A 27,319-nucleotide genomic window follows, 5' to 3' on the forward strand; every position below is an offset into this window, starting at 1 on the left:
ATTTATCTTCAGATTAGACCACCTCCATACCTCTCAACCTATTAGAGCAAAACATCTGGACAAAGCCATAAGTAATGGGGGGATAAAGGCCCAAAAATATGGACAATTTTCAAATATTGCCATTACAGACTTAAAAAGTCGATATAATAACAGGTTTTGCATTAGCATGAATTTCCTGAAGGGTATGAAGTCTGAAACTCAAATGCCTGTCATTGTTTTCTGACTTCAATCTTAAATGATTTGACAGTGATTTTCTAGAAAACCACAGTTTTGTGAAAAATCAGCCATAAATATGAGGCAAAAACCTGGACGTTCTGAGAAAATCTGTACAGTTGAGAGGTGTGCGGCACATGCCTCCTTTGTTTTACTTCTGTGAACAGAATCCAGGGTAGAGGTCTCTGCATACATTAGATCTTCATCACCTATTCAGGTTTTACCTGAAGAGTTTGCATGAGTTAAGGAGGGTGGATCAGCTGTTTATCTCAATTGCTGCAGATAGGATGAGCCTGACTGTGGTTAACCAAACTTTGTCCAAATTAATTGTTAAATACATGTGTATTTGCATTCAGGTAGCTAAACATCCTTTAGCTAATGGAGACAACGAATGCTTTGCAAGAGATGTGGCAAATAATGTGTCTTCCTTAATCTTCTAAACCCCACTCAAGCTTAACCACTCAATGTAACAACTACAATAGTTATATGTCAAAAAAATTTTGCAGGGAGGGCTGTAATTCCCCTGTTGTAGGACTCTGCCCTTCACCTGTTTTCTAAATATACTAACTCTGAATTTGCACAAACTCGTATAAGAAAAAAAAAATCAGTAAAAAAAAAAAACCTCACCTCTTTCCCTTAATATAAGTCCCGTGATCTCATAGTTTGTGAAAATGACACATCCGACAGCCTAAGAGCTGCTGCACTGCAAGTGTTGCCAGAGTAAGATTGCACTTAAGAGATGCATGACTGTGGACTTATTGGCCAACCATCTTCTAGTAAATCATAACATTGCTATAGCTATTTACAGTATCTTTTATAAGAATGTGTCCCTTCTGCACAGTGAAACTGCAGCCACTTGGCGGCTAGTGCATACATTCACCAAGTACTATTGCTTGGACTGGATTTCCAGGAGTTAGTCCTTTTTGCCACTTTGATGCTTCAGTATAGTGCTTTCTCTGTTCTGCCTCTTTGGCTGTTTTTAAACTGCTTGGAATTCTGTTAAGCTGCTTTCTAGTGTGTAGGTCTTCTTGAAGCAAAATACATCAGACATTTAAGAACTTCCCATACCAGCTAGTACTCAAAAAAAAATTTACAGTGGATAACTTTATTCTCCCACTATTCTGTTACACTTGCATAGACTGTCATACCCTACCACGTGTGCTAAGTTTTGAATTTTGTGTCCTTGTTTTTCAGATGCATATCACGTGTATTGTTTGGAAAAAGAAATGGAAAACATGGAGCAACTTCTAGAGCCCATTTTGTTGCATTGGCATACTCTAGAGGGACGTGTATATACTCCCAAATGTGGAAATTAGACAGTTAAAGAACTGTGTTGAGGACAGGGTTTTTAGTGAGGTGACTCCACTTGTTACCCACTAGAGAGATATTTAGATTATCAGCTGATGAGTTGATTACTCGCTTAAATGTTTTACATAAATGCTGTGTGCCTCTCCTTTATCTTGAATAATGACAGTGTTTGTTTTTCCTTAGCTCACAGTGATGTTCTTCATGTTTCACTGTTGCAGTCATTACATTTGGGTAATCTGCTGGCAGGTTGCCCTCAGTAAGCCTGAATTCCAAAGTCTTGGGTCCTGCGTTGGTTGGTGTCTCCTCTTCCATGACGTCAGGTCGTCAGGGGTATAAAACAAGCAGCCGACGCCATTTTCTTTAGTCTTTCTTGCCGCGCGGTGCCGGAAGCAGAAGCATTTCACAAGTACTGGTTGGCCGACTCCTGAAATATTCGAGTTTGAGTTTCAGAACCGAAGTCTTCACTAAAGCTAAGTACCCCGTTGGGGAAACTTTTTCCTTGCTCCATTCCAATGTCAGAAAAAGTTAATAATTGTATTACTTGTGGGAAGTAAATACCTCATAAGGATTTCCATTTATACTGTATTCCTTGCCTAGGCCCTGATCACAACGTGCCTGGCTGTCGGTTTTGTGCTAGATTTAACCAAAGCACTATTAAGCGTCTGTATATTTTTGCCTCTAAGTATTTTGGAAACAGATTTAACTACCCAGAAATGTCGTCGGATAGCAATCCGACTACCGGAGTACATAAAAAATACAAAGAAAATGACAGAGACAGACAGTAGAGGTCCAAAACTGATGACGAAGCTTCTCCTAAGCCAGTCGCCGGTTCACCAGTACACAGTGAGGCGCTTTCGCAGCCCCTGATACCTGCTACTTTCAAGTCGCAGGCCCCTACCGAGACCCATGTGGAGTCCGGCACGCCACGAGATACTCAAAGTATTGGACCCACAGATGTATCTCCCTCGGATGGGTCCGGAGCCGCTGAGCAGGCACTGGCTTCTGAGGGTGTATTCAGGCCTCAACATTTTTATATCAAACTGATGACAGCTGCAAAACCAAAGACAAAAGCAACTTCTAAAGCTAAAAAAAACTGACGCATGAGCCACGTGCACAGGCCGCTATGCCTAAAAAACAGATGATCAAAATGGCTGAAGACCTTATTACCTTGATCAGGGGTTCCCATCCCCCTCCTAATAAGAGGCCTAGGCAAGACACTGATTATGAATCTTCAGAACAGGTTTCTATTTCTTCTGATTCCTCTTCTGATCAGGAATTATCTATACCTCCCTATGAGGATTTTGATGCAGAGGAGACTATCCCATCTGCATCACCTCCTGAGGATTATTCATTTGGAGAAACCTTGCATACTTTGAGGGAGCATTTTCACTGGGAGAGTCAAGATTTCTCAGAATCAAAAAAGAGGCTCAGGGATTTCCTTCTTCTCCCTCAGCACAGGCCTTTATCCATACCCCCTGTTTTAGACATTGTGGATGATGTGTTTTCGGAGTCAAGCTTGACTCCGGACTCCTTACCTCCGGCTCCCAGCAAGCCTGACATATATTACAGGGTCACTGGCTCACACAAATTTTTATTTAGAAACCCTGCTGCTGATCCTGAAACTATTTCACAGGGTCCAAAGGAAGTTAAGGCCTCAACAGCAGAAAAATCCTACCCCCCTGACAGAGATTCAAGGGCACTGGTTAGATGGAGAAAGAAGGTTTATACATCTGCAACCTTGGCTATTAGGGCTTTAAACTGTCAGTTTCATATGCAAGTATCAACAACATGTTATGGGATTGCTGAAACAGAAAATGATGTTGATTTCTGAATGTGCAGAAAATAACGAATTGCAGGAATTATTGAATGCAGCTGAACAAGTTGGAAAGCATACTTTGCAATGTGGTTTTGATTCCTTAGAGGCCTCCTGCAGGGCTGCAGTTACTGGATCTGTGATTAGGAGGCATGCCTGGCTAAAAGAGAAAAATTTGCCTGATCATGTTAAAGCTAAATTACTGGATGTACCTTTACAGTATGACTCTCTGTTTAGTATTAAGGCAGAAGAGGTTTTAAAGAAAATGGAAGACAAAGCTAAGTCTATGCAAAATGTAAAAGACTTATTACAATTGCAGCCACCAAGATTCAGTAGACACTGGCCTACAAAAAATTGGTCCTTTCCTGTGTCAGACAGAGCTCAAAGGGGCAAATCCAGATGCCCAAAGGGTTCCAGATACCAGTCACAAGATTCTTTACAGGTCAAAGCAATGGGTGCTTCTACCCCCAAATCTGGAGGAGATAAAGCGCAAACCTACAGAAAACAGTCCCAATGACTTCCCTCTGCCTTCACCAAGCATTTAGCTTTTGGCAGCACTCTTAGGGGGAAAATTAGCACTTTTTGCTTAAAATTGGCAGTTAATAACCCAGGACAAGTGGGTACTAAACATAGTATCACAGGGATACAGATTCCATTTCCATACTCTGCCAATGGCAAACGGTTGGCCGGATCTGCCAAAAAATCAATGGGCAGAGGCACAGAAACAGGTTACGTCCCTCAAAGATATGGGGGCCATTCAGCCAGTACCAGGACAGGAGAAAGGACAAGGTTTTTACTCAAGACTGTTCTTGGTACCCAGAAAGGACAAGGCCTGGCGGCCAATACTGGATTTATTAATTTTGAACACATACCTGGACAGTCCAAAATTCAAAATGCTGACTTTGCAGCAGCTGCTGCCTATGCTGGGCAAGAATACTTGGCTGGTGACATTAGACCTAAAAGAGGCATACCTGCATGTCCCAATAAGGGAATCGTGCAGAAGATACTTCAGATTCAAGGCTGGCTTAATGCATTACCAATTCTCTGCACTGCCTTTGGCTTATCTACTGCTCCCAGGGTCTTTACAAAGTGCCTGGCACCAGTAATTGCTTTTTGCTGACAAAGAAGTATACAAATGTATCCTTACTTGGACGACTGTCTCATTCCAGCAGAGAAAAAGGACATTCTTCTTCAACACCTGGCGTTTGTGAAAAGGCTTCTAACATGCCAAGGGTACACAATAAACGAAAATAAATCACAACTGGTACCCTCTTAAAAGATAACATTCCTGGGTGCAAACTTGAATACAACTGCCCAGATGGCTTACCTCACACCAGTAAACCAAAGTAAGGCAAAAACGAGGTGATTAAAACCAAACAAGGAAGCAGGCCCTCCCCCTTCATGTCTAGTGTGAGCTTACTTCAGTCCCAGAAACAACAGGTGCCGTCTTTAAACTAGGAATCCTTCTCTACTGATCCCATTAACTCAGTTTCCATTTACTGGAAAAGTTTACTCAGACCCTGCCATAGACTGCTGAGGGTTGTGTCAGGTTTCGATTCTGTTACAAAAGGACTGATGGAAAACATTTGACTGAATTTTAATGGATCTTCATTGGATAATTAATTTATGATGTCATTTATTTTTGAGTATTTAACATGATGAGTTATGCTTCAGCCCACATCTGATGAAGTTGCTGAAATGAAAACGGATTTTTAACTACGTTAATGGTGTTTTTTATATTTCAATAAAAGTGTTTTGCTGCATTAATTCCCTCCGAGGCTGTATTGTGAGGTAGTTCTCTGCTTACCTCACGCTAGACAAACAAAGGCTACTGACAACTTACTTCAAACTGATGGCAACAAAAACCCAGTTATCTGCAAGGCAAACTCTACAGGCTTTGGGCTTCATTGCATCCTGCATCTTACTGATTCCATATGCAAGACTGCATATGAGGAAACTTCAGTGGTACCTAAAAAGTTTATGGAGTCAACATTGTCACAGTCTGGAAACAATGATTCCTCTCATTCCCTACCTACAACAGGAGTTTCTATGGTGGGCAAAGGCACGTCACCAAAACATGGGACGGGCCTTTACTCTACCCCCTGCCAGCCAAACCTTAACAACAGACACATCAGATTATGCATGGGGGGCCCACATGGTGGGAAGATGCATTCAGGGTGTATGGACCCCAAAACAAATGCATCTACATATCAACCAAAAAGAGATGCTAGCTGTTCAAAATGCCCTAACAGCCTTCAAGGACTTACTTCATCCAGGACTACTACTGATAACGACGGACACCACCACAGTTATGTGGTATATAAGCAAGCAGGGGGGCACGCACTCATACCCCCTTTGCAGACTAGCCATGGCACTGTAGGACACAGCTTTGACTTACCAAATACATCTTCAAGCTCAGTTCCTGCCAGGAAAACAAAATACTCTGGCAGACGATTTAAGCAGAAACCTTATGGACCCTCACAAGTGGAAACTAGATCCACAAGTCTTTAGCATGGTAACAAAGAAATGGGGGAGCCCAGACATAGATCTGTTTGCCTCTCCTCAAAATTATCAATTGAAAAGATTCTACACAAGGACTTATAACAGACAAGCATGGAAAGTGGATGCCCTATCCTTCAGTTGGAAAAACCTATCAGTTTACGCCTTTCCTCCTCTGCCTCTTCTTCCCAGGGTCCTACTAAAAGTCAGGCAAGAGAAACCAAAGATGATACTAATTGCCCCGGACTGGCCCCGCCAGTACTGGAACCCAATCCTAAGGAACTTGTCGCAATACCCAGCTTGGACCTTACCTCAAAGACCTCAACTACTGTCCCAGCAAAACAATCAGATCCTGCACAATCAACTCCACACACTGAACCTGGCAGCATGGCTGATCATGTAGTTATACAAACAACACCTCTCAGTAAAGCTGTGATGGATCTCATTTTGGAAGCCAGAAGGCCTAGTACTAGAAAGTCTTATGCTGATAAATGGAAGAGATTCTGTGCTTGGAATCAAGCACAAGGAACCGATACAGCAGAACCAAATATTCCTCAGATATTACAATACTTGACTGAGATGCTTGACAAAGGCCCATCTTTCTATTAATTAAAATCCATGCTTCTGCCATTTTGGCTCATTACAATACAGAACCACCAATCGTTTCTCATCCTTTACTAAAGCAGGATCTTAGAAGAGCCAAAAAATTAAGGCCTCCTAGAAGATCACCAGTACCTGCATGGGACCTCAATTATGTGTTGGAAAAGCTCACCTAGCCTCCATTTGAACCAGCTGCTACTACTGATATAAAGTTCTTATAATGGAAAACAGCTCTGCTACTAGCAATTACTTCAGCAAGAAGAGTCTCAGAGCTACAGGCCCTCATGGCTGTGGAGCCTTTTATCATATTTTACCCAGACAGGGTGTCTCTGTGGACCAGTGGCAGCTGGTGACTTCAAATCAAAGGGGGGGCTGCAGGAGACAGCTGGATGGGTGTGGCCAACAAGATGGTGTGTGGCCAACAAGACAGGGTGTGGCCAACAAGACGGGGTGTGGCTATGGCGCAATGGGATCAATGCTTGACATACTTATTTACATGAAATAAATGTAGTTTATGCACAATGAATGATTGTATATGTTAGGCACAGTGAAGTGAGTCCATACCCCCTATCAAAAAAGAGTTTAGGCAAAATGCAGTGGGTATGTATGTACCCTGCATCACTAAATTTCAGGTGCAATGAATGGGGGTGCATACCCTCCATCACTGGATGTTAGGGTCAGCGTACTGGGTGCATACCCTTCATCACTAGAGTTTAGGTCCACTGACTTTTTTTTATCATTGTATCTTTTATTATTGGCCTCTTTCACTCATAATTATCTGCATTGTTTTTACGTCTTTGTTTTCTTTTTGTATCCTGCCTTTCTCATTATCTCCGTGAGTGTGTGTGTGTATGCACGGTCATACATGTGACAGACCAGCATCCTATCAAAAATTAGCTTCTCACTTTGTGTCCAATAAATACCAAGATGATCTCTAGATACACTGTGATCCTGAACTGGACTAAACCGGTATTCAGAGAAGGAATGATTATTTGTTTGAGAAACAGTGATGCCCTAGCACAATTGTTTTTGCACTAGTGTAAAAAAAAATGAAATCTCATTTTTTTACTGTTTTTTTAATCATTCTGCCAGCATTTATTCCCACCAGGCTATAATATTAAATCTAATGGCACACACAAAATGGGAGGCAGTATCACATTAATCTATTCCATCCAAATGACCATCCTCTTCACTCAAACAAAACATGATTTCTCAAATGCAGAAACAGTATCACTTAAAATTAGCCTAAAACAATGCAGTTTGCATCATCACACTATACATCACTCCAAACAATAGCATGTCAGTAATAGAAAACATTTTCTCCTGGATGTCTTCCAACATGAACCAGGAATCCTTCAACCTTAATGATTTCATGACTGTAATACATTAAACCACAACACTTTCTCAATGTCAATTAACCTATATGGTTTCACAGTTAGTGTATGTATGAATGATTAAGTATCATTTAATAAAGATGCTTCTTGTTAAGAGGCTGAAGGTGGAAAGCCAGATTATAAACAGTGTACAACTTTCAGCATTTTTCACAAATATATTCAAACAATTTCAATATCAATTAAAAAAAATATAAAAAATATCAGGTCAGTCATAGAATAAACATGCAGCAACTATACCATTTATTAAATTATATACAAGCTGTATGCAGGCAAGATACTTCTCTACAGCAGTAAATATGCAATCAGCTTTGGCATGAGTGTAATAAAAAATATATATCAAAATATGTCCCTTCCCTCTTATTAGGGCCATAAGTATTTACTAGGCTTGCAGTCTAGGAAACCACTGAGGAACCCCCCCCCCCCAAAAAAAAAATTAATTGAAATTCCCTAACCAGAAAAAAGAATCCAGTTCATGGCAGTGAGAACTCCAAATCCTAACTACTCTGCCCCATCCAAGCAAGACACTACCTCACCTAAATGACAGTCATCTGTTCAAACACATTTCTACAAACATCATTCTACCAAATATAAAAAAAATGTGGACATCAAACACCTAAAATGTTAGATCATCCCCAACCTCACTGTTAAAAAAAAATCCATGACAGAGTCCACAATCCATGCTCAACAAACAAAGCATGTAAAACTATCAGCTGGGGTACCCTTCCAGCCCCATACATAATTACTGGCATTATTCCATTGTTTCAATGCCAGATAGCACAGCACTACAGCAGTACAACAGAAACACTATTTTTGGGACTTACAGTAGGCAAATGAGCTAATAACAGCTTCAACTGGGAAGACCTTATAGTAAGCTACTTTATGGAGTACACAGTTTGATTTCCTTAGCAGGCATCTACTTCGAAAAACCTGGGTTTAAAATTTTGAATTGCTGTCATTTTCCCCATTCAGAGTGATGGTAGTACACACTAAACTTCCTTGTTGCACAGTTGCACTTGTTCAACTACGGAGAAGCAGCAGCTAACAAATACTGAAATGCTATACCTGTACCAAAAAGACTATAAATAAACGTTGTACCTGTTCTACTGACTGTTTACCCATGAATCGGGGACAAATCCACAAAATACTGGGAGTTGAAGGAGCAAAATCAGGGACAATTTTAAAATATTGTTCTGATTCATTAAAAACTCAGTAGAATTTTTTTTCTGTATTAACAACACATTTTTCTGACGCAGAGAGAGAGAAGTATGACCCCCACCATGTTTCACTATTTTATCTTATCTGAGGTCTTGTACCAGGATTTCACTGTACAATTTAATATGATACTTCAAAAATGTCACAGAAGTATGGTTTTCTGTTTCATAGAAAAACAGCAGTACATATCTATTTCAACAGCTGCAAAACAGTTAATGACACATGCCTTTTACTCACTTCCCTTGTTAAATTAATTTTATGCAGTAAAACACAAACAAATGAGAACACTTTTATGAGGCAATAAAAGAGTGGTCATATTCTTACAGATATTCTATAAATTGCCAAGAACTAAATTTCAATAGCAAAATGAGATGCTACAAATAAACACTATTTCTTCCCTGTTTATATTTTCCTTTCCTCCACATTTGAAATATTATTGCTGATGAAATAAGACATCACGCCAGGACCTCCCGAACAGTATAGCCAGTTTTATACTTGCTAATTGTGTTCAGTGAAATGCGTCACATTAACTCCATGATTTACTTGGGGAAAATATACAATGCAAAATCGAAGTAACTAGATGCGAGCGTTTGTACTGAAAATATGTTTTTTTTTTTTTTTTCAGGAGTTGAATAGCAAATTTTACATATGAATGCTGCTCTACTACTCTTAGAATGGCAATGTTCATGTGAAGGGAAGGCTAACATTTACTTAATTAATTCTGAACCTGCCACCTTCACTCTTCTTTCTTCTTTCTTCTTTCTTGTTCTTGCACATGCTGCACAGCTGACAAAAATTAAATCCACCCAAACGTAAAATCCACAAAAAAAAAAGTAAACAGATGATCACGAAACAAAAGGAAGGAAAGCTGAAGCTCGAAGCTAACTGACTGATTCTCGCTCTTTTCCCAGGACATAAAGCCCGGGAAGAGAGCGACAACCAATCAGCAGCGTTTGCCCAGCAAGCACGTCATGACATGCCTGCGGACGTCGCAGTCCGAGCCCTTTCCATATCTATGCGGTTTGTGTCTCAACCGCATAGACTTCTGGGGAGTTCTGGGCATCACAATGATGCCTTTTTTGCTCCTCCGGGCTGCAATGTAAACATTGCAGCAAGAATTAAAAAAAAAAAAACCGCTGTTGCGATAGAAGCGCGCAATGCGCATGCGCGTAATTTCGAGTTGCGGACTCGAAATTTAAAGTATAAAAAACAGATTTTGTTTTTTTTTTTTTTTTTTTTTTACATAAAAAAAAAATAAACTAAGTACTCAGCTGTGTAGCTGAGGGGGCTGCAGTCCGGCAGCCCGATGCCACGAGCCGCGCCTGCTGAGGACCAATCCTTCATTTATGCCTAAGGTGGTTTCCAGTGTGGCTCTTAACTAAACTATTCATCTGCCAACCTTTTATCCAAATCTGCAGAACAAAGGGTAGGGAATTCTGCATTCCTTGGACGTACACAGACAGCTAAGGTTCTATTTGAGCAGGACTAAAGCTCTTAAGAAAAACTGAGCAATTACTAGTGACATACACTGCAGGATCAGAAGGAAAGGCTATTTCAAAGCAGACTATTTCAAAGTGGATGAGCCACTGCATTCATTTCTGCTTCTTACACCATGGCAAACCTTTGCCCAAGGGCATTAGGTCTCATTCCACCAGAGCTGCAGCTACTTCAGCAGCCTTTCACAGAGGAGTATCAACCAAAGACATTCTAGAGGCTGCTACTTGGAGTTCTGTTCACACCTTTACAAAGCATTATCATTTGCCTCTCTACTCTAAGTCCAGGGCAGGCTTTGCCACTGCAGTTCTGCAGGGCCTTATAGCCGCACCTAATGCTGTTTAGCTCCAGCCTCCCATCCATAGCTTTGGGATTCTACCCAAATGTAATGACTGCAACTGTGAAACACGAAGAACATAGTACAGTTGTGTACACTTACCATAAATGTAGATGTTCGAGTGTATTCACTGTTGCAGTCCAGGTTACCCTCCCGCCATCCCCCTTTCATTCTGGAGTTTATCTTTCCTTCTCTATCTTCTACAACCTATGTGGTGTATTTACTTGTAGATGAAGGTAAAGTTTGTATTGATGTATGTATATATAGTTTATATATATATATATATATATATATATATATATGTGCTACCTTTTTGGGGGCACCTGACATCTGGGGCAAGAAAAACTAAAGAAAATGGCGTTGGCTGCTTGTTTTATACCCCTGACATCATGGAAGAGGAGACAGCAACCGACGCAGGACCCAAGACTTTGGAATTCAGGCCGACTGAGGGCAACCTGCCAGCAGATTACCCAAATGTAATGACTGCAACAGTGAATACACTCGAACATCTACATTTATGGTAAGTGTACACAACTGTACTTTGTAATACATACTCATATCATATAGGAGCTGTCTTTTGTGACTTGAATTTCAGGTTTCTTGGCATTGCCCAGAAGAAGAGGTCAATTTCCAGCTAGTCCAGGATGTGGTTCACGTTGTGCGGTCACTGAGGGCTGATTATCAACTTACTAAAGCACATCCTAAATGTAAGTATATGCAGACTGATCTTGCTGGCTTAACTTAAGATATTGTCTGTAAAATGTCCCACTGCTTAAAGACTTATTGGTGTATCATACACATATCATTAACTTCTCATTTATTTAATAGTTCCTTTCTAGCCTCCATGGTTACCAAATGTTTACTTCTTCATTTTATAAAATAAAATTAACATTGTTTTGGTATTTGTCATTCTGAGAAAGGGACTTGTCATTGATGGGATAGTAATGTGATTTTGGCCACAGCCATGGTATCCATTTGTGTTATAAAATGACAGGCATACCAGTTTTAGTGTTTGTACTCCCCGTAGAATGTTGGTGGGTTTGTATCCCACATAGAGAGCACTCCAGTTCTGAGTCAGTGTCTTTCTTGCACTATCCTGACAATTCATTTGAAATGCATCTTGGCCACTAGATTTCTGAAGATCCTTATTGGCACTCAAATATAGTCATGATCTGTTACAGCTGTCGTGCCTTATGTAAGAGCAGCGCTGAGCCTGAGGCTTCACACACAACCTTTGTTACATCAAATCAGCTAAAAGCTGTCATGACAGTGTCCTGTCCTGTCTCTGGCAGTCTGGTTAGATGAATTCCACCACTAAATCATCTGAGACCTCTAGGTCTGACATCCTAGCCAAGTTCTTTTTTAAACTTAAGAATTCTCCTGGCTGTGGCATTCATGGCTCCCTAACTTGAAAATCTCATCCAGTTTGCCACTATTGTGTTTGTTGTTTCAAGCAAGATCTGTTGGCATTGTAATGTTTTGTCTGTAATGCCTCCCTGCTAACCAATATGCAGTCCTCACTCATAACTAAATTAGAAACATGTTATAACAAAATAGCTAAGTTTGCCATAAACTCCCTCCTCTCCACCCACCACTGCACATCCCTCAAAACACTAAACTGGCTTCAGGTCCCCCACTATCTCACTTATCTTCAACTAACTACCACACACAATATACTTTCAAAATCTCGACTGCCCTGCCCTAAACTCCTTATTTTCCCATTACAATCCCAGTAGGTCTCTTAGATCAGAAAACCAACACCTACTACAAATTCACAAACCCAAACTACCCGCTGGTCAACTACTACACTCCTGGACAATAGCTAAAAAATGGAACAGCCTTCCCCTGGCCATTTGCACCACCCAGAGCACTGTTTCCTTCAAAACATCTCTGCGAAAACATGTCCGCTCTACCTGGATCTGTAATTGTACTAGGCCTTCTCCTTCCATAACCTAGTTCTTCGGTAACCACCCATCTTCTCCCTCCCATTTCAACTAACATTCTACTCCCTGTTCTTTTCCACTAAACTACTCTAATTACACGCTCTGTCTTTCTTTATCCTGTGGCAGTAGCAACTTCCTTCCCAGTCCTCTGTCTTCAATTCTCTATTTTACTCTCACCCTTTCACTCTGGCTCTAATCTCTACCAACTTCTTTCCCCTTTTTTCTTGCACGTTCCTCTCTTTTCCTCCCACTTCCTATAACTCCTATAACCTGGCTGCCAGTAATCTCGTAACATAATTTTAAGCTTAAACCTGTATAATAATATGCTTACACATACTACTTTGGGAACTGTAACTGAATTACCTTGTAATAAGTTAATCCAATGTGTTATTGTTATTTTATGTAAGTTCTGCATTGTAAAAATAGTTATCCTTTGTGCTTAAGATACTGTAAATATGTTTCTTTTGGAGCTTTTCTTCCTGGTCCCCCACTGAAAATGGGCTGTGCTTGGCCCAGTGGACTATCCCTGTAAACAAATGCCAACAAATAAGTAATGTCTTACTCAGGACACAACGTACACCATTACTATCATGTTACACAGGAGCTGTCTTGCAAGTCTTTACCTTCCTAGAAGTTATCAGCAGTGCAGCTTATCCAGGGCTTTACTTCATTCTAGCATCCCACTGCAAATTGACCTTTGCCTTAAACCTGCCCTAGGGACTACTGTCAGGTCTTTAAAGAACCACAGAAAAATATATTAATCTATACAATGCTGCCAAGACCTCTAGTCCTGGTTCATCTTATTTCTGCTAACACCTTGTACCTTTCTTGGGATTTTTTTCACTTTTTGAATTTTATTTCTGTTGTTTGCCCCCCTTCACCTGACCTCCAGTAGAACCTATTTTTTTATTTAGTATCTCTTTGGCTTTGACTTTTTAATATCATTTTAATATACTTATTTGTTAATTGTGTAAGACTTCCCACCCATGAATTATTCTTTGTCCTAATGATCTGTACAAGATCTCATACAGAAACAGTATTTAAACTAGTCTCATATAAGTAGTGAGTACACATTCAGTATTTTTTCTACTTTTCGACAGTGTGGAAAAGTAATGTGTAAGAAACTTTTAATGTGCTATTTTAAACACATTTAATTCTGTTGGATTCCTTCTCCACTGTGTAGCAGTCAACCCACTGATTCTCTGGTAATCAGAAATGTCTCCAGTCTCATTCTTGCTTGAAAAATGTTTGAAAATTTTATACACATAGCTTTTCACTTTATTGTTTGATATGTTCATCCTTCAGATCAAACTGTGTCTTAATGTTACCTGTACATATGCTGTGTCTGAGTTATAGTTACTTATTTTTTTATTGACTAAGTCAGCAGAAAGTTAATTGTCTGCATTTTTTAACTAAAGTTGGCGTGCCCTCAGTACTTCACAAAGGACAGCGGTTTTAGTATTTGATCAAAAATAGAGCTAAACAGAGTATAGTAAGACAAGAGAATTACAAGTATTCAAATATAATGTACCCAAATGTCTCAAATGTATGCAGTTGTGTTTCCAACGTGTGCAATTTTGTTTCTAAGCAGACACTGTTAATAAAATATATGTACCAGTCGCAAGGAGAAAGAGAAGGATCCTAATCTATGCACATTTGTAATCTGTTTCACCTTTGGATCTGGCTGCTACTATAGAGTTTTTGATCCTGACAGACCTTCTCATTGAGGTCTCGGAGATCATGGAAAAAGCCAAAATTAATTTGATGTACTCACACAAACACCTCTTTAGAAGACTTTGGGAGTTTTACTGGGAACAAGGAATGAAGTTTTAATCACTAAACATATATGTACCTCTGTGCATTTGTGGAAAAGAAGACAGAGATGCATCACTGGATTTGAGAACTTGCCTTATGTTCTTGTGTTATTTGAAACTTCCATCAGTAAGCAGTACTGGTCGAACTTGGGTATGAGGGGCTATAACATAACAAAAGATGTTCTTCATCTCACATTGCTGCAGTCCTAACACTTGGGTAGTCCGCTGTCCTTGGTCGGCCCGAATATCAAAGTATAAGGCTGACGTCGGTCAGGGCGCATTTGACTGACGTCAGGACGTCAGGGTACAAATGCGCATGACCGACGTCATATCCTCAGTCTTTTTTGCCGCATGGTCCGATGCAGAAGCAGTATTGCAAGTGCTGGTTGGCGTTCTGAGATTTTTCGATTTAGAAGTTTCAGACCGAGTTCAAAGTTGGCTAAGTACCCCGTTGGGGAATATTTTGTTTTTTTCTTGCCTCAGTCATTTACCGGATGTCAGAAGACAAGGCTAAGTCTATGCAGACTGTTAAAGATTTTTTGCAGGTCCAACCTCCAAAGTTTAGTAGAAATTGGCCTACTAAAGGGTGGACGTATCCTTCTTATGGTTCACAGTCTAGGGGTAGTTCTAGACGTGGTAAGGGCAGAGCCCAGGGCTCTTTCAGGCCTAGAACAGGGAGTTCTCCTGCACAGGCTTCGGGTGAGGGCAGGGGTCAGTCCTTTCGTCAGCAGACCCAATGACCTACCTTTTCAGCTGCCAGAGCCTGCTCGTCTGGCAGCACCTTTGGGAGGAAGGTTGGCACTTTTCAAAGAAAATTGGAGTTTAATTACCCAGGACAAATGGGTATTGGATATCATTCACCACGGCTACAGGTTTTATTTCCATACCTTGCCTCCTTTCAAAGGCATGCCAGACGTTCCTCCTCCACAAAGACTAGAGGCTCACAAACAGGTTTCTCTGTTGCTCCAACTAGGGGCCATACAGCCGGTCCCTCTGCCAGAAGTGGGCCTAGGATTTTATTCTCGCCTGTTCCTAGTACCAAAGAAGGGGAACACGTGGAGACCAATTTTGGATTTATCTATCCTCAACACTTATCTGGACATTCCCAAGTTCAAAATGTTGACGTTGCAGCAGCTTTTACCTCTGCTGGGCAAAGATCATTGGATGGTAACTTTGGATTTCAAGGAGGCTTACCTTCATGTTCCTATCAGACTAAGTTGCAGGAAGTATCTGCGTTTTCGAGCTGGGACTTCTCACTATCAGTTCTCTGCATTGCCCTTTGGCTTATCTACTGCGCCCAGAGTGTTCACGAAAGTTCTGGCTCCAGTGATAGCTTTCTTCAGACAAAAAGGAATACAGATCTATCCTTATTTGGACGACTGCCTAATTCTGGCTCAAGGAAGGGAAGAGCTTCTTCATCATTTGGATTATGTGATAGCAGTGCTAAGATGCCTAGGGTATTCTGTGAACGAAATAAAGTCCAGTCTAGTACCCTCTCAAGACATGTGCTTTCTGGGTGTGAGACTGAATACAGCATCCCAGATGGCCTTTTTAACCCCGGACAAACAAAAGAGTCTATCCCTTTACTTCCATCAACTATCTCATCAGTCCGGGCTGACTGCAAGGACAGTCCTTCAAGCCTTAGGGTTCATGGCATCTTGTATTCTGGTGCTTCCCAATGCCAAACTGCATATGAGGAAGCTACAATGGTATCTCAAAATGTATGGACACAGCACTGCCAGGATCTAGACACTGTCATTCAAATAATACCTTGCATTCAAAAGGAATTTTTGTGGTGGGCTCAGGAATGTCACCTAAACAAGGGACTCTCTGTGACCCGGCCAGAGGCGAGTCAGATTTTAACGACAGATGCCTCAGACAAAGCTTGGGGAGCTCATCTAAATGGAAAGTGGATACAAAACAAGTGGCCTGTCAGACTACAACATCTACATATCAACATGAAGGAGATGTTAGCAGTCCAGTTTGCGTTAATTGCTTTCAAGGAATTGCTTCTTCCAGGGCAGGTGTTGATTCTAACAGACAACACAACTGTCATGTGGTACATCAACAAGCAAGGGGGAACGCATTCTTATCCTCTATGCAGGCAAGCAATGATTTTGTGGGAAACTGCTCTCAGTTTACAGCTCAATCTTCAGGCAAGGTTTCTGCCAGGAGCACAGAACTCCTTAGCAGATGTGTTGAGCAGACGAATTATGGATCCCCACGAGTGGAAATTGGATCCTCATGTATTTCAGAAATTGACAGTGTCATGGGGAACTCCAGACATAGATCTGTTCGCTTCTCCACTAAACCATCAGCTGCCAAAGGTTTGCACAAAAAGGTTTCATCCCACAGCTTGGAAAGTGGATGCTCTTTCTTTCAATTGGAGCAATCTTCATGTATATGCCTTTCCACCTCTGCCTCTCCTCCCAAAGGTACTTCTGAAGGTCAGACAGGACAAGCCAAGGATGATTTTAATAGCTCCGGATTGGCCTCGACAGCACTGGTACCCATTACTGAGAAGTCTGGTACGGAAGCCTCCATGGCCTTTGCCTTCGATTCCACACCTGTTGTCGCAGGAGGACAGCCATTTGCTAAATGTCAAGCTTCACTCTCTGCACCTAACAGCCTGGCATATTCTGTTTTGAACCAAAGTGGGCCTCCACTTCCTCAGCAAGTTTTGAATGTAATTTTGGAAGCTAGGAGGCCTAGTACAAGGAAAGTGTACGCAGACAAATGGAAGAGATTTTTGTTTTGGAGTGCAGCAAACGATTTTGATGTTTCTGAGCCTAATTTGAGTGTGGCTCTTCAATATCTTACTGAGTTACTGGACAAAGGTTTGTCTTTCTCTTCTATTAAAGTTCATGCTGCAGCAATTTCAGCTCACTATGATTGCAACCCACCATTGTTTTCTCATCCTTTGTTCAAGCAATTTCTTAGAGGGGCAAAGAATATAAGACCCCCACGAAGAGCTCCTACTCCTGCTTGGGATCTCAATTTTGTGTTGGAGAAACTCACTCTACAACCTTTTGAGCCTGCAGCTACTGCTGAGTTGAAATATTTATCTTGGAAGACTGCTTTTTTGTTGGCCATTACCTCTGCAAGAAGGGTTTCTGAATTACAGGCCCTTATGGCAGTTGAGCCTTTCTTGATTTTCCATAAGGATAGGGTATCATTACGTACTAATCCTTCCTTTATGCCTAAGGTGGTTTCTAGTGTGGCTTTAAACCAAACTATTCATTTGCCTACTTTTTATGCAAATCCCCAAAATAAAGGAGAAAAGATTTTGCACACTTTAGATGTTCACAGGCAGTTGCATTATTATTTGGACAGAACTAAAGGGTTCAGGCAGTCTCAGCAGTTGTTTGTTTCTTTTGCCTTGAGTTCTCAGGGCAAGCCTGTATCAAAACAAACTATTTCTAAGTGGATTGGGTTTTGCATTGCTTTCTGTTATTCCCATCATGGCAAGGAGATTCCAGCTGGGATTAGGCCTCATTCCACTAGGGCTACTGCCACTTCAACAGCTTTTTTGAGGGGAGTGGCAACCAAGGATATTTTGGAGGCAGCTACTTGGAGTTCTGTACATACTTTCTCTAGGCATTATCACCTGCCACTTTACTCTAAGTCCAGGGCTGGTTTTGCCACTGCTGTTTTGCAGGGCATTTTGGCAGCTCCTGCTTCCTTGTAGTTAGCCATCCTCCCTTACCTCTGCTTTGGGATTCTACCCAAGTGTTAGGACTGCAGCAATGTGAGATGAAGAACATAGTACAGTTTTGTACCTACCATAAATGTAGATGTTCGAAGATCCACATTGCTGCAGTCCAATTTACCCTCCCTCCTTCCCCTCTGTAGTTAGTGGCGGTTGTGTGGGTTGGGTTGTACATTTTGGGTATATTGTATATATTGTACATATAGTTAGTGCAGGGGTGGTTAGTTGGTTGTTTTCTGTCTTTTGGTTTTGACCTTTATTTTTAGGGTCTTCTGACATCTGGGGCAAGAAAAGACTGAGGATATGACGTCGGTCATGCGCGTTTGTACCCTGACGTCCTGACGTCAGTCAAATGCGCCCTGACCGACGTCAGCCTTATACTTTGATATTCGGGCCGACCAAGGACAGCGGACTACCCAAGTGTTAGGACTGCAGCAATGTGGATCTTCGAACATCTACATTTATGGTAGGTACAAAACTGTACTTTTCCATGCTGTACTGTCAGAGTTAACCCATCCTGACAACACTAGAAAAGGACAGCTGGCTGTTTGCAGGTAGGTTGTCCCTCACACTCACCCCTTTCTTTTTTCCATGTGCAAAACAGGCCCTCCTCGGAGACAGAACTGCTACCACTGACTAGCATTAACAGGGTGAGCTTCATTAATTTACTTTATTTTGTTTTATTTTATTTTATCTTATTGTCTTGTAAATCATTTTTGGATTTGAATAAGACCAGATAAGGCTAAGTGCTCATGTATCAAGCACCTTCCAGAAAAATAAAGGATCTTAATAAATACCAGTGTATCATCCATATAATGCTGTAGTTAATCGTTTTTAAGCCACCTCCTAAAGCTGAAACTGGGAAAAATTAAGAACTTTGTGCAGTTGTGGTATGAATCATACCTCTCAACCGTACTGAATTCCACAGTATTTACCGGTTTTGAGGGCAAAATAATGGGGTGTCATGAATTCCCGAGTGGCCCCTTCAATTCCCATTTTTTTTTCCACTTTTTTTTTTTAAGGTTGAAATTGTTGTTGACGTCATGTGCAGGGGCATACTCAATGACGTCAGCTTCATGAGGCAGACTGCCAGCCTGTCTGAATTCATCTGAGAACTTGGACTGTGTCTGTGTTTGCCCTTTTACTGCATACATTCGTATGTTCAAGTAGCAGGGAAGAGAGGGAGGGCTGTTGGTTAAGATTTAAGTTCACTTCTGCTAGCCAAGCCCAAGAAGAAGCAAGTACTTACTGCAGTGTTTTCCTCCTGCACATCCTGTGATGACCTTAATTACATTCTGTTTTTCCCTCCCTGAAATTTTTGGAAGAGATTAATAGCTGAACTGAACTGTAGAGGAATCCAGGAACAAGCACCAGACTTAAAGTAATGTGGAATTAGGTTTATAGAGTGGCATTCAGTACAGTTGAGAGGTATTTTTTGGGAGTATCTGAGAAACTGGCTGTCTAGAGTTCTTGAACTAAGATTTATGCTGTTATGGTCCCCGTCATGTAGCTATTGTAAGTCAGTGGACGACAGGAGTAATACCCCTCTACCATTTAATAATTTTCAGCCGGTGTCTGAAAAACAATGACGAATATGAGTTCATGAATAAATGCTGCATGCGTTTACAAAATATATGAGCATTTATAGTTAGCTGACAGTTGTGTTTTCTCACCTCCGTGTGTTTTCGCATTGTTTCAGTCTCAAAGGATTTTCAATACTGATCTGGCAAGACAACAAAAAAAATAGAATTTTAAATAGAAAAAAAAAAGGAGTGATAGTCTGATATACACAGGTAGACATGGAATGAAGCATCATACTACCCAATTACCATGACAAAAGTTTGTGCACAGGAAAATCTAAATATAGTAATATAGTCAATAACTGAACTGGAAGAAAAGAAACTCATTTTAGGATGATGTTGTACTTAGTGTGTGTAATCAGTGAGCACTCCATACTTTGAAAAAGGTAAAGACATGCCATGTCATGTTGTCAAATAGAAATTTCCAGAAGACCATTTAGCAAATCACATTAGGAGAAACCAGTATTTGTAGCCAATGAGAAACGACTTTCCATGGATAGTTAGTCATTACCATTAAGTGTTAGGTTTGGCTAGATTGTACACAAATTGGTTGTGACAGTTTATTTATATTAGCACATCATAGTTAATTATGTTCACAGTAGTAGGGATGGATTCCTTTTTTGTGAAGTTGTGACTGTGATTTGGAGTAATAAACAACCGACAGCTTATTCAGAGATTTTCTTGGCCAGTGAAACATCTTATTGGGGCGGACCATTTAGGAAGTAAGTATTACTATGTTCCACAACAGAAGTCTTGGACAGGTATGTTATAATCACCCAGGGCATTTGTAGAAATGATGGTCTCTCAGCTTTGAACTCACGTATAGAAAAGAACATCATTTGTTACTTGGAAAGTTCTAATCAGTGACAATGAATTTGGCTAAAATGGGCTGCCACAGGATACATATTTTTTGTTTTTAATTTCATCCAGTAGCTTATAACCGTGCACTCTCACTCACAGCACTTTCAAGGGCAGACAGTCCATCTAATATTTGTTTTTGCAACTTGCTATAAAACATTAATGGGGGGAAGTATTTTTTTTGTATTATTTGTTGATTGTTGATCAAGTTAATGTTTATAGGCTACTGGTCCATTTTCAAAGAAGACTCTAGGCATATTTCTCAGCTCCACTCAGGGGCAAATCCAGAAGTAAGCAGGGACGCTTTTTAAAGTATTATTACTATTACCTTGAGATATTGATAGAATAACGTAATGTACATTAACAGGAGTTTTCTGAAGTAAAAGAAGTCTGTCTGTCACTCTTATTATTGACATTAAGTATAATCCACCACCAGCTTTTCTTCTAAAATTATCAGTTTTAGGAGGAACAGAGCTGACTGTGGTGTCAAAATCAGGGATGTTCATTCCTGAGAATTGGTGAACTGTTGAGAGGTATGGCTCAATGAGGAATTCATACTGAGTAGAGGAAATTTGAACCCAGGGCAAAATCTTTTGATAGGTGCCATCAGCTCTTAACTCATGCCTGTACCATGGGACCTGTTTAATACATACCTCTCAATCTCCCAGAGCAAGAAATCTGGACAAATTCAAAGACAATGGTGGGACAAAGTCCCAAATATAGGAACACATTTTAAATATCGCTCCTGTAAACTCAGATAGTTGCTAGAACAATAGGTTTTGCATTGTTATGTATTTTCAGAGGGATATGAAGTCTGAAATTCATAGGTCTGCCATTATTTATTATTTGGTGGCTTCAGTCTTTCATGTTGGTATCCCACAATTCCAGTTTACATGATTCTGTATGCAAATTTTATGATAATCATCTCCCCGATTTTTAGACAGCTGCACCTACTTTTCATGGCCCCTTGTCCAAATTTTTGATATTTCCAAGTTGAGAAGTGTGGTATGAATTGTTATTCCATAAGTAACACATCTGAAGGTCTTGACAGATTGAGTCCATGTTTCACAAATACTCTTCTTTAAGGAATCAGAGTAAAGACACAAAAGGCATTTACAGAAGTACATTTTTTTCTTGCAGTGATCTTTCACCTTCTTAACTATCATTATCTTCTGTGCCATCTTTTTCCAATGGATATTAAATGAAGCTTCTTTCACCAAGCCTCTTCTTTTCCCAGCCCTTAAGCCGATCATAGGAAGTTACTAAGCTATTCGCCCTGAGGCCCATACAAGCCTAGTTAAGAATTTAGGCCATGTCCCAACAAGTCATCACCCTATGCCACTGTCCAGCAGGGACACAGGTGGGAATCCCATGGGTGTATTTTCTGTACTATATCCAGTTATCTAGGTTGTGCTTAAAAAGTTACTCTGCTTTACATGAATTGGGAATCTATTCCACCAAAGGGGGAGTCTCTGGGACACAAATCTGTCCCGCCAACAAGTCTATTGATGTCACAGACCAGGTTGAGGTTGAGCGTGTGGGTTACTTGAGTGGAGCTTGACTTGCAAATATGCAGCAGTCCCATCGGGGCGGGGTCTGAGATTATTTTGTATGCTAGACAGAGGTTACCTCTGAGAAGTCTGTAGGAGATTGAGTAGAGGCAGCAGGGTTTTTAGCCTTTCTGCGTAGGGTAGATGTCTGAGGCCCTGGATTCTGCAGGTGAGGAACCTCTGTGGTCTCTCCACCTGCTGCATGTGCTTTGTGAGGTACATGCCGAAAGGGGCATTGTTCTCAATAATGGGTCTTATAAGGGAAGAATACAGGGATATTATGACCACCTTGTCCCTGGTTGAGATACCCACTAATGAGGTGGGCCTTGTAGAAAGCTTTCTGTACAACAGAGGCAATATGGTGGTCAGAAGTCAGTTTTCTATCAACCTGGGTGCCCAAGTCCCTCATGACTAATTGCATGCTTAGTAACTTATTATTAGTGTGATAATTTATGTGGACATCACTCTCCCCAAAAGGGATGATGATGCATTTTTTGGCATTCAGTTTGAGGCCATGTTTCTGGCACCAGTCATTTGTTTGGGTGAGACCCTCTTGGAGGATGTCCACATCACTAGGGGAATTGATGACAGCACCCAGCTTGCAGTCATCAGCAGATCTGGTCAGTCATAGCCCAGTAGATTTGGGCTGTACCTTCAAGAAGTATATCTCAAACAGCAGAGCTCCCAAGATCAATCCATGGGGTGCACCGCCTGTTACGGGTCTGCCACTTGAGGTGACTTCCCCTATTTTGACTAGGTGGGTTCTGTCAGTGAGCCAATTTGCTACCCATCTGGTAACATATGGCTTGATGCCTAGTTGAGAGAGTTTATCTGTTATACCTGAGTGGAGAATAGTATTGAAGGCTTTGGCCAGGTCAAGGTAGGTAGGTAGTGTGCACCATCTTCCTTCACATAGGGCCTTGGTGGCTGTTTCAAAGAAGTCAACCAAATTTAACAGGCATAACCTCCCCTTGACAAAACCAAACTGTGTGGGATCAAATGTTGTCTGGAGGTTGCCAATGTCCTTGTTAATGAGGTCCATGGTAATTCTCTCCATGGCCTTGTAGATCAAGCTAGTTAGGCTGATGCATTTATAATTTCCTGGATCGGTGGACGCTCCTCTTTTGTGCAGAGGGATGACAGTAGCTGTCCTCCACTTGGCTGGGATGAAGCCAGTACCCCGGCTTTGGATGAATAGGGTGCCAAATGGTGTAGCAAGTTCCTGCCTGAGTTCATGTAGGATGCAGTCTGGGATGTTATCAAGTCCCATGGAGGCTGTATTTTTTGCCTTTGAGAGGGCAGTGATGACTTGCTCCCTAGAAATGAAGACTGGGGGGCAGGTACTGGGGTCCTGTTTTACTGATGGGAGGACAGAGGAGTGAAGTTTTCAGCAGGTTGGCTATATCTACAGCAGCTGTGTGTGTGTGTTGTCCTTGCCCACCAGTTCTGAGCTGATTTGGGTGCTTCCCTGAGATTGCAGACATATGTGAAGAAAGCCTTATGATGGTCTTTAATAGATGTGGCCAGTTTGGACTCAAAGTTTGCTTTGGAGGATTTTGCTATTGCTCTTATTTGCTTGTTCAGACTAAGGAGAGATTGTTTCTAATTAGGCACCTGCTGCTTCTTGGTCCTGGACAGCATTTTTTCCCCTTTTATTATAGAGTTTATTTATTGTACATGTCCACCAGACAGGTTTACTCTTCCTTGAGGAGGAGGATTTCGTTCTGTCTGGTATTTCTGATTCCATGCAGCTATGTAAATGCTCATATAGTACTTTGGTGTAGGTTTGGACATATGTGCCAGTTCCTATGGAGGGGGAGGGAGCTCTGAAGCTGCTTATACCTTCCCTCAGGAGGTTGGAATCAGCTGTGGAGAAGTTTTTTTGTTTGACCCTAGCTGGGGGGGGGGGGGGGTCAGGGGAGATGGTGACTTCAAAAATGACTGCACTGTGGTCAGATATTACCAGGAAGATGACACTGTAGGGATGCTGCAGTGGTTAGTCATGTTAGTTAGTACCAAGTCTAAGATATTTTCACCTCTTGTAGGGGTGTCATCTAACTGGTCCAAGGCATTTGCATTGACGAAATCAAAAAATCTCTGGGCATTTGTGTTTTTGCATGAGTGTTTCTTCCAATCTGTGGTTGTATAGTTAAAGTCGCCCAGGATCAGGGTAAAGGGTTGAATCTTGATAGATTTGAAGAAGTCCAGATAGGTGGAGTTGGCATCTTGAGTCAGAGTCGGAGGCCTATATGATTTAACTAGGGGATCTTGTCAGTTGTTAACCGCACCTGGAGTATTTCCTGTGCATCATTCTGTTTGACCAGCCTAGAGGTGTGTATGTTTTTATATATTCATATTTCAGGAACCGTCAGGTTTATCATGCAGCTATATGGTGTTCAGAGTGGCTAGCTAACTAAGCTTTTAATTATATTGTCTCTGAGACTGCATCACAGTTTCACAAGTCACACAGTGATTTGTTTCAGACAATTAGCTTTTTCTTTTTTTAACACCTTTATTGAATTTTCACTTGTGACACAGGCAAATTTACATTTGTATAAAAGTTAAAAAATCATATTAACAAGTTCACATTTACAGACATTATGCATCACATGTATTCTTTTATACAATATAATCAATCTAGTATTACATAAATTGTTCAGTTCCTGCCTCTTAAACCTCATCCTCCTGCAAAGCAGTATTTCAGCATGTATTGTTCTCACAGTTTCCATATTTTTTCTATGTAATTTGCTCCTATCCTTTTCTAGATATCCCACTTCCTGTTCTTTTATCTCTGTTGCAATATTCACTACTTCAAGTACAGTTGGTTTAGACTTGGATTTCCATGCTGCTCCCTCCTGTGCAGTAACTCCTCCCTGATCATGCCTGACTACAGAATGGTCTCCTTTAGTATTATTAAATCTAACCTAGAACTCCCCCAGACCTGTTAAGAACTTTGCTAAGGCCAATTACCTGAAAAAGGTGACTGCTTATTAAACAAACTTCCAAGCCTTTTGAACCCAGCTGACACCGAGTCCTACTCTCTGCTATTCAGAAAAGCACAGTACAGTTGCGCCATTCATAGTAGCATAGAGGAGGCAGTACCTGTCTGAGTCAAACCTGAGATTACTGGCAAAAATATATCACCCTAGTGCACCCTTAGCATAAACAAGCTATTCATCAAAAGGAAAAAAAAATCCTCTTCAAAGCCAAGAAGGAACAGACAAAGCAGTGCAAAAGACACTCACTAGTCTAAACAAACAAATTAGAGAACTGTCAAGTCTGCCATAGTGAACTCCGAGGCAAAGATAGCCTCCCAGGTGAAAGATAGCCATAAGGCTTTTTTTAATTATGTTTGTAAACTCAGGAGAAACACTCAGCAATGTGCCGAGTTGATCATGAACAGTAACACTAACACCCAGCCTGAAACTATCTCAAACCTGCTGGCTGACAAGTTCAGTAAAAACTCCAACCCCCGTCACCTCCTTCCACACCCAAAGAAATACCCATAACCATCCACCTATCTGTCATTATGTGGGAACAGGTCATAACTGCAATTTCTAGAGCTAAAAACATAGCCTCTGTTGGTCCCAACAACATTCTAGGATGCTTCTTAAATAGCTTTAAATAGAATCTATCAGGGCCACTATAAACCCTCTTTAACAACAGCCTTCAGATTGGCTCTGTCCCAGAGGAATGGAGGATTGCAACAGTTGTCCCTCTGCACAGGGTGGGCCCATCAGCTGACCCAGGGAACTACAGACCCATAAGCTTAACCAGTCTTATCTGTAAGGCCATGGAGAGAATTATCATGGACCTGATCAGTAATGACATAGGAAATCTCCAAACACTGGACCAGACCCAATTTGGCTTTGTCAGATGAGGTCTTGCCTGCTCAGTCTGGTGGACTTCTTTGAGAAAGTCACCAGGGCCGTGGGTGAAGGTAAAACAGTACACACTGCTTATCTGGACCTGGCCAAAGATTTCGAAACAATCCCCCACTCAGAGATTATAGATAAAATTACTTTGTTAAACTTGAACCTCTCCATTGTCCGGTGGATAGCAAACTGGCTCACTGACAGGACTTGTCCAGATAGGCAAATCCACTTCTGATAAGAAGCCTGTTACTAGCGGTGTCCCACAGGACTCGGTGTTGGGACCCAACCTGTTTGGTATATACTTCTCTGAAGTGAAGGCCAATGTTGAGAACCTCTTGCACACCAAGTTCGCTGACAACTGTAAACTAGAAAGAATCATTGAATCCCCAAACAATGTTGACATACTACAAACAAGCCAAAAAAGACAAATGACCAGTGTCAAAAGCATTGTCGTAGACTAAAGCTTAAAAAAATACATAATCATACCCTTCAGTAAATCAGATGTCCCTTCAAATTATAATATTGATGGCACACCCTTATAAATATACCCAGTGGTGAAGGACCTAGGAACACAGATAGATAGTAACCTAAACTTTGACCACCAGGCAGCTACAATAGTGAGGAAATCCTTCTGTGTGGCTCAACTTATAAGTAAAAGCATGGCATCAAGGTCAAAGGAAGTTGTAGTGCCATTGTACTCTGCCCTCATCATGCCCATAATTTAGTAAAATGTTCCCTTCTGCATGTACCCAACTAGGCCCCTACACCAATTGGAGTGGTCCCACTGGTTTCTCACTAAAAAAAAAAAAAATACAAAGCATAAGATAAATGTCTTATGCGGACCAACTAAAGACCGTATACCTTTATTCCCTCCTGTATATTTTATTGACAGGGGACTTGTGCCTGCCCTACAAGGCATTCTCTGACCTAGCCCTGATGAAAATGTTGCATAGTTACAAGAACAATTATACAAAGATTACACATTCCATAGACCGGAAACTTATTTATGATGCTAAGAGAACTTGCTGGAGAGAGAGAGAGAGAGAGAATAGTATCCCAAAAGCTACATCGTCTTTGGAATAAACTTTCCATCCTCATAAAACAAAGCCCATCATTCATT

General features: G+C 41.1%; 1 protein-coding gene across 2 annotated transcripts in view; it reads left to right on the forward strand.

Moving 5' to 3' along the window:
- Positions 1-27,319, forward strand: part of VARS2 (valyl-tRNA synthetase 2, mitochondrial) — a 1,808,135-nt gene that overhangs the window by 1,738,294 nt on the left and 42,522 nt on the right. For both annotated transcript variants that reach the window (XM_044084462.1, XM_044084463.1), the window contains exon 27: positions 11,466-11,577. In XM_044084462.1, coding sequence (XP_043940397.1) covers positions 11,466-11,577 — 112 coding nt within the window. The remainder of the gene's footprint in view (positions 1-11,465; positions 11,578-27,319) is intronic.

The sequence above is a fragment of the Protopterus annectens genome, chromosome 9.part0 (genome assembly GCF_019279795.1).
Source record: "Protopterus annectens isolate FY-2018-M chromosome 9.part0, PAN1.0, whole genome shotgun sequence".
NCBI lineage: Eukaryota > Metazoa > Chordata > Ceratodontiformes > Protopteridae > Protopterus > Protopterus annectens.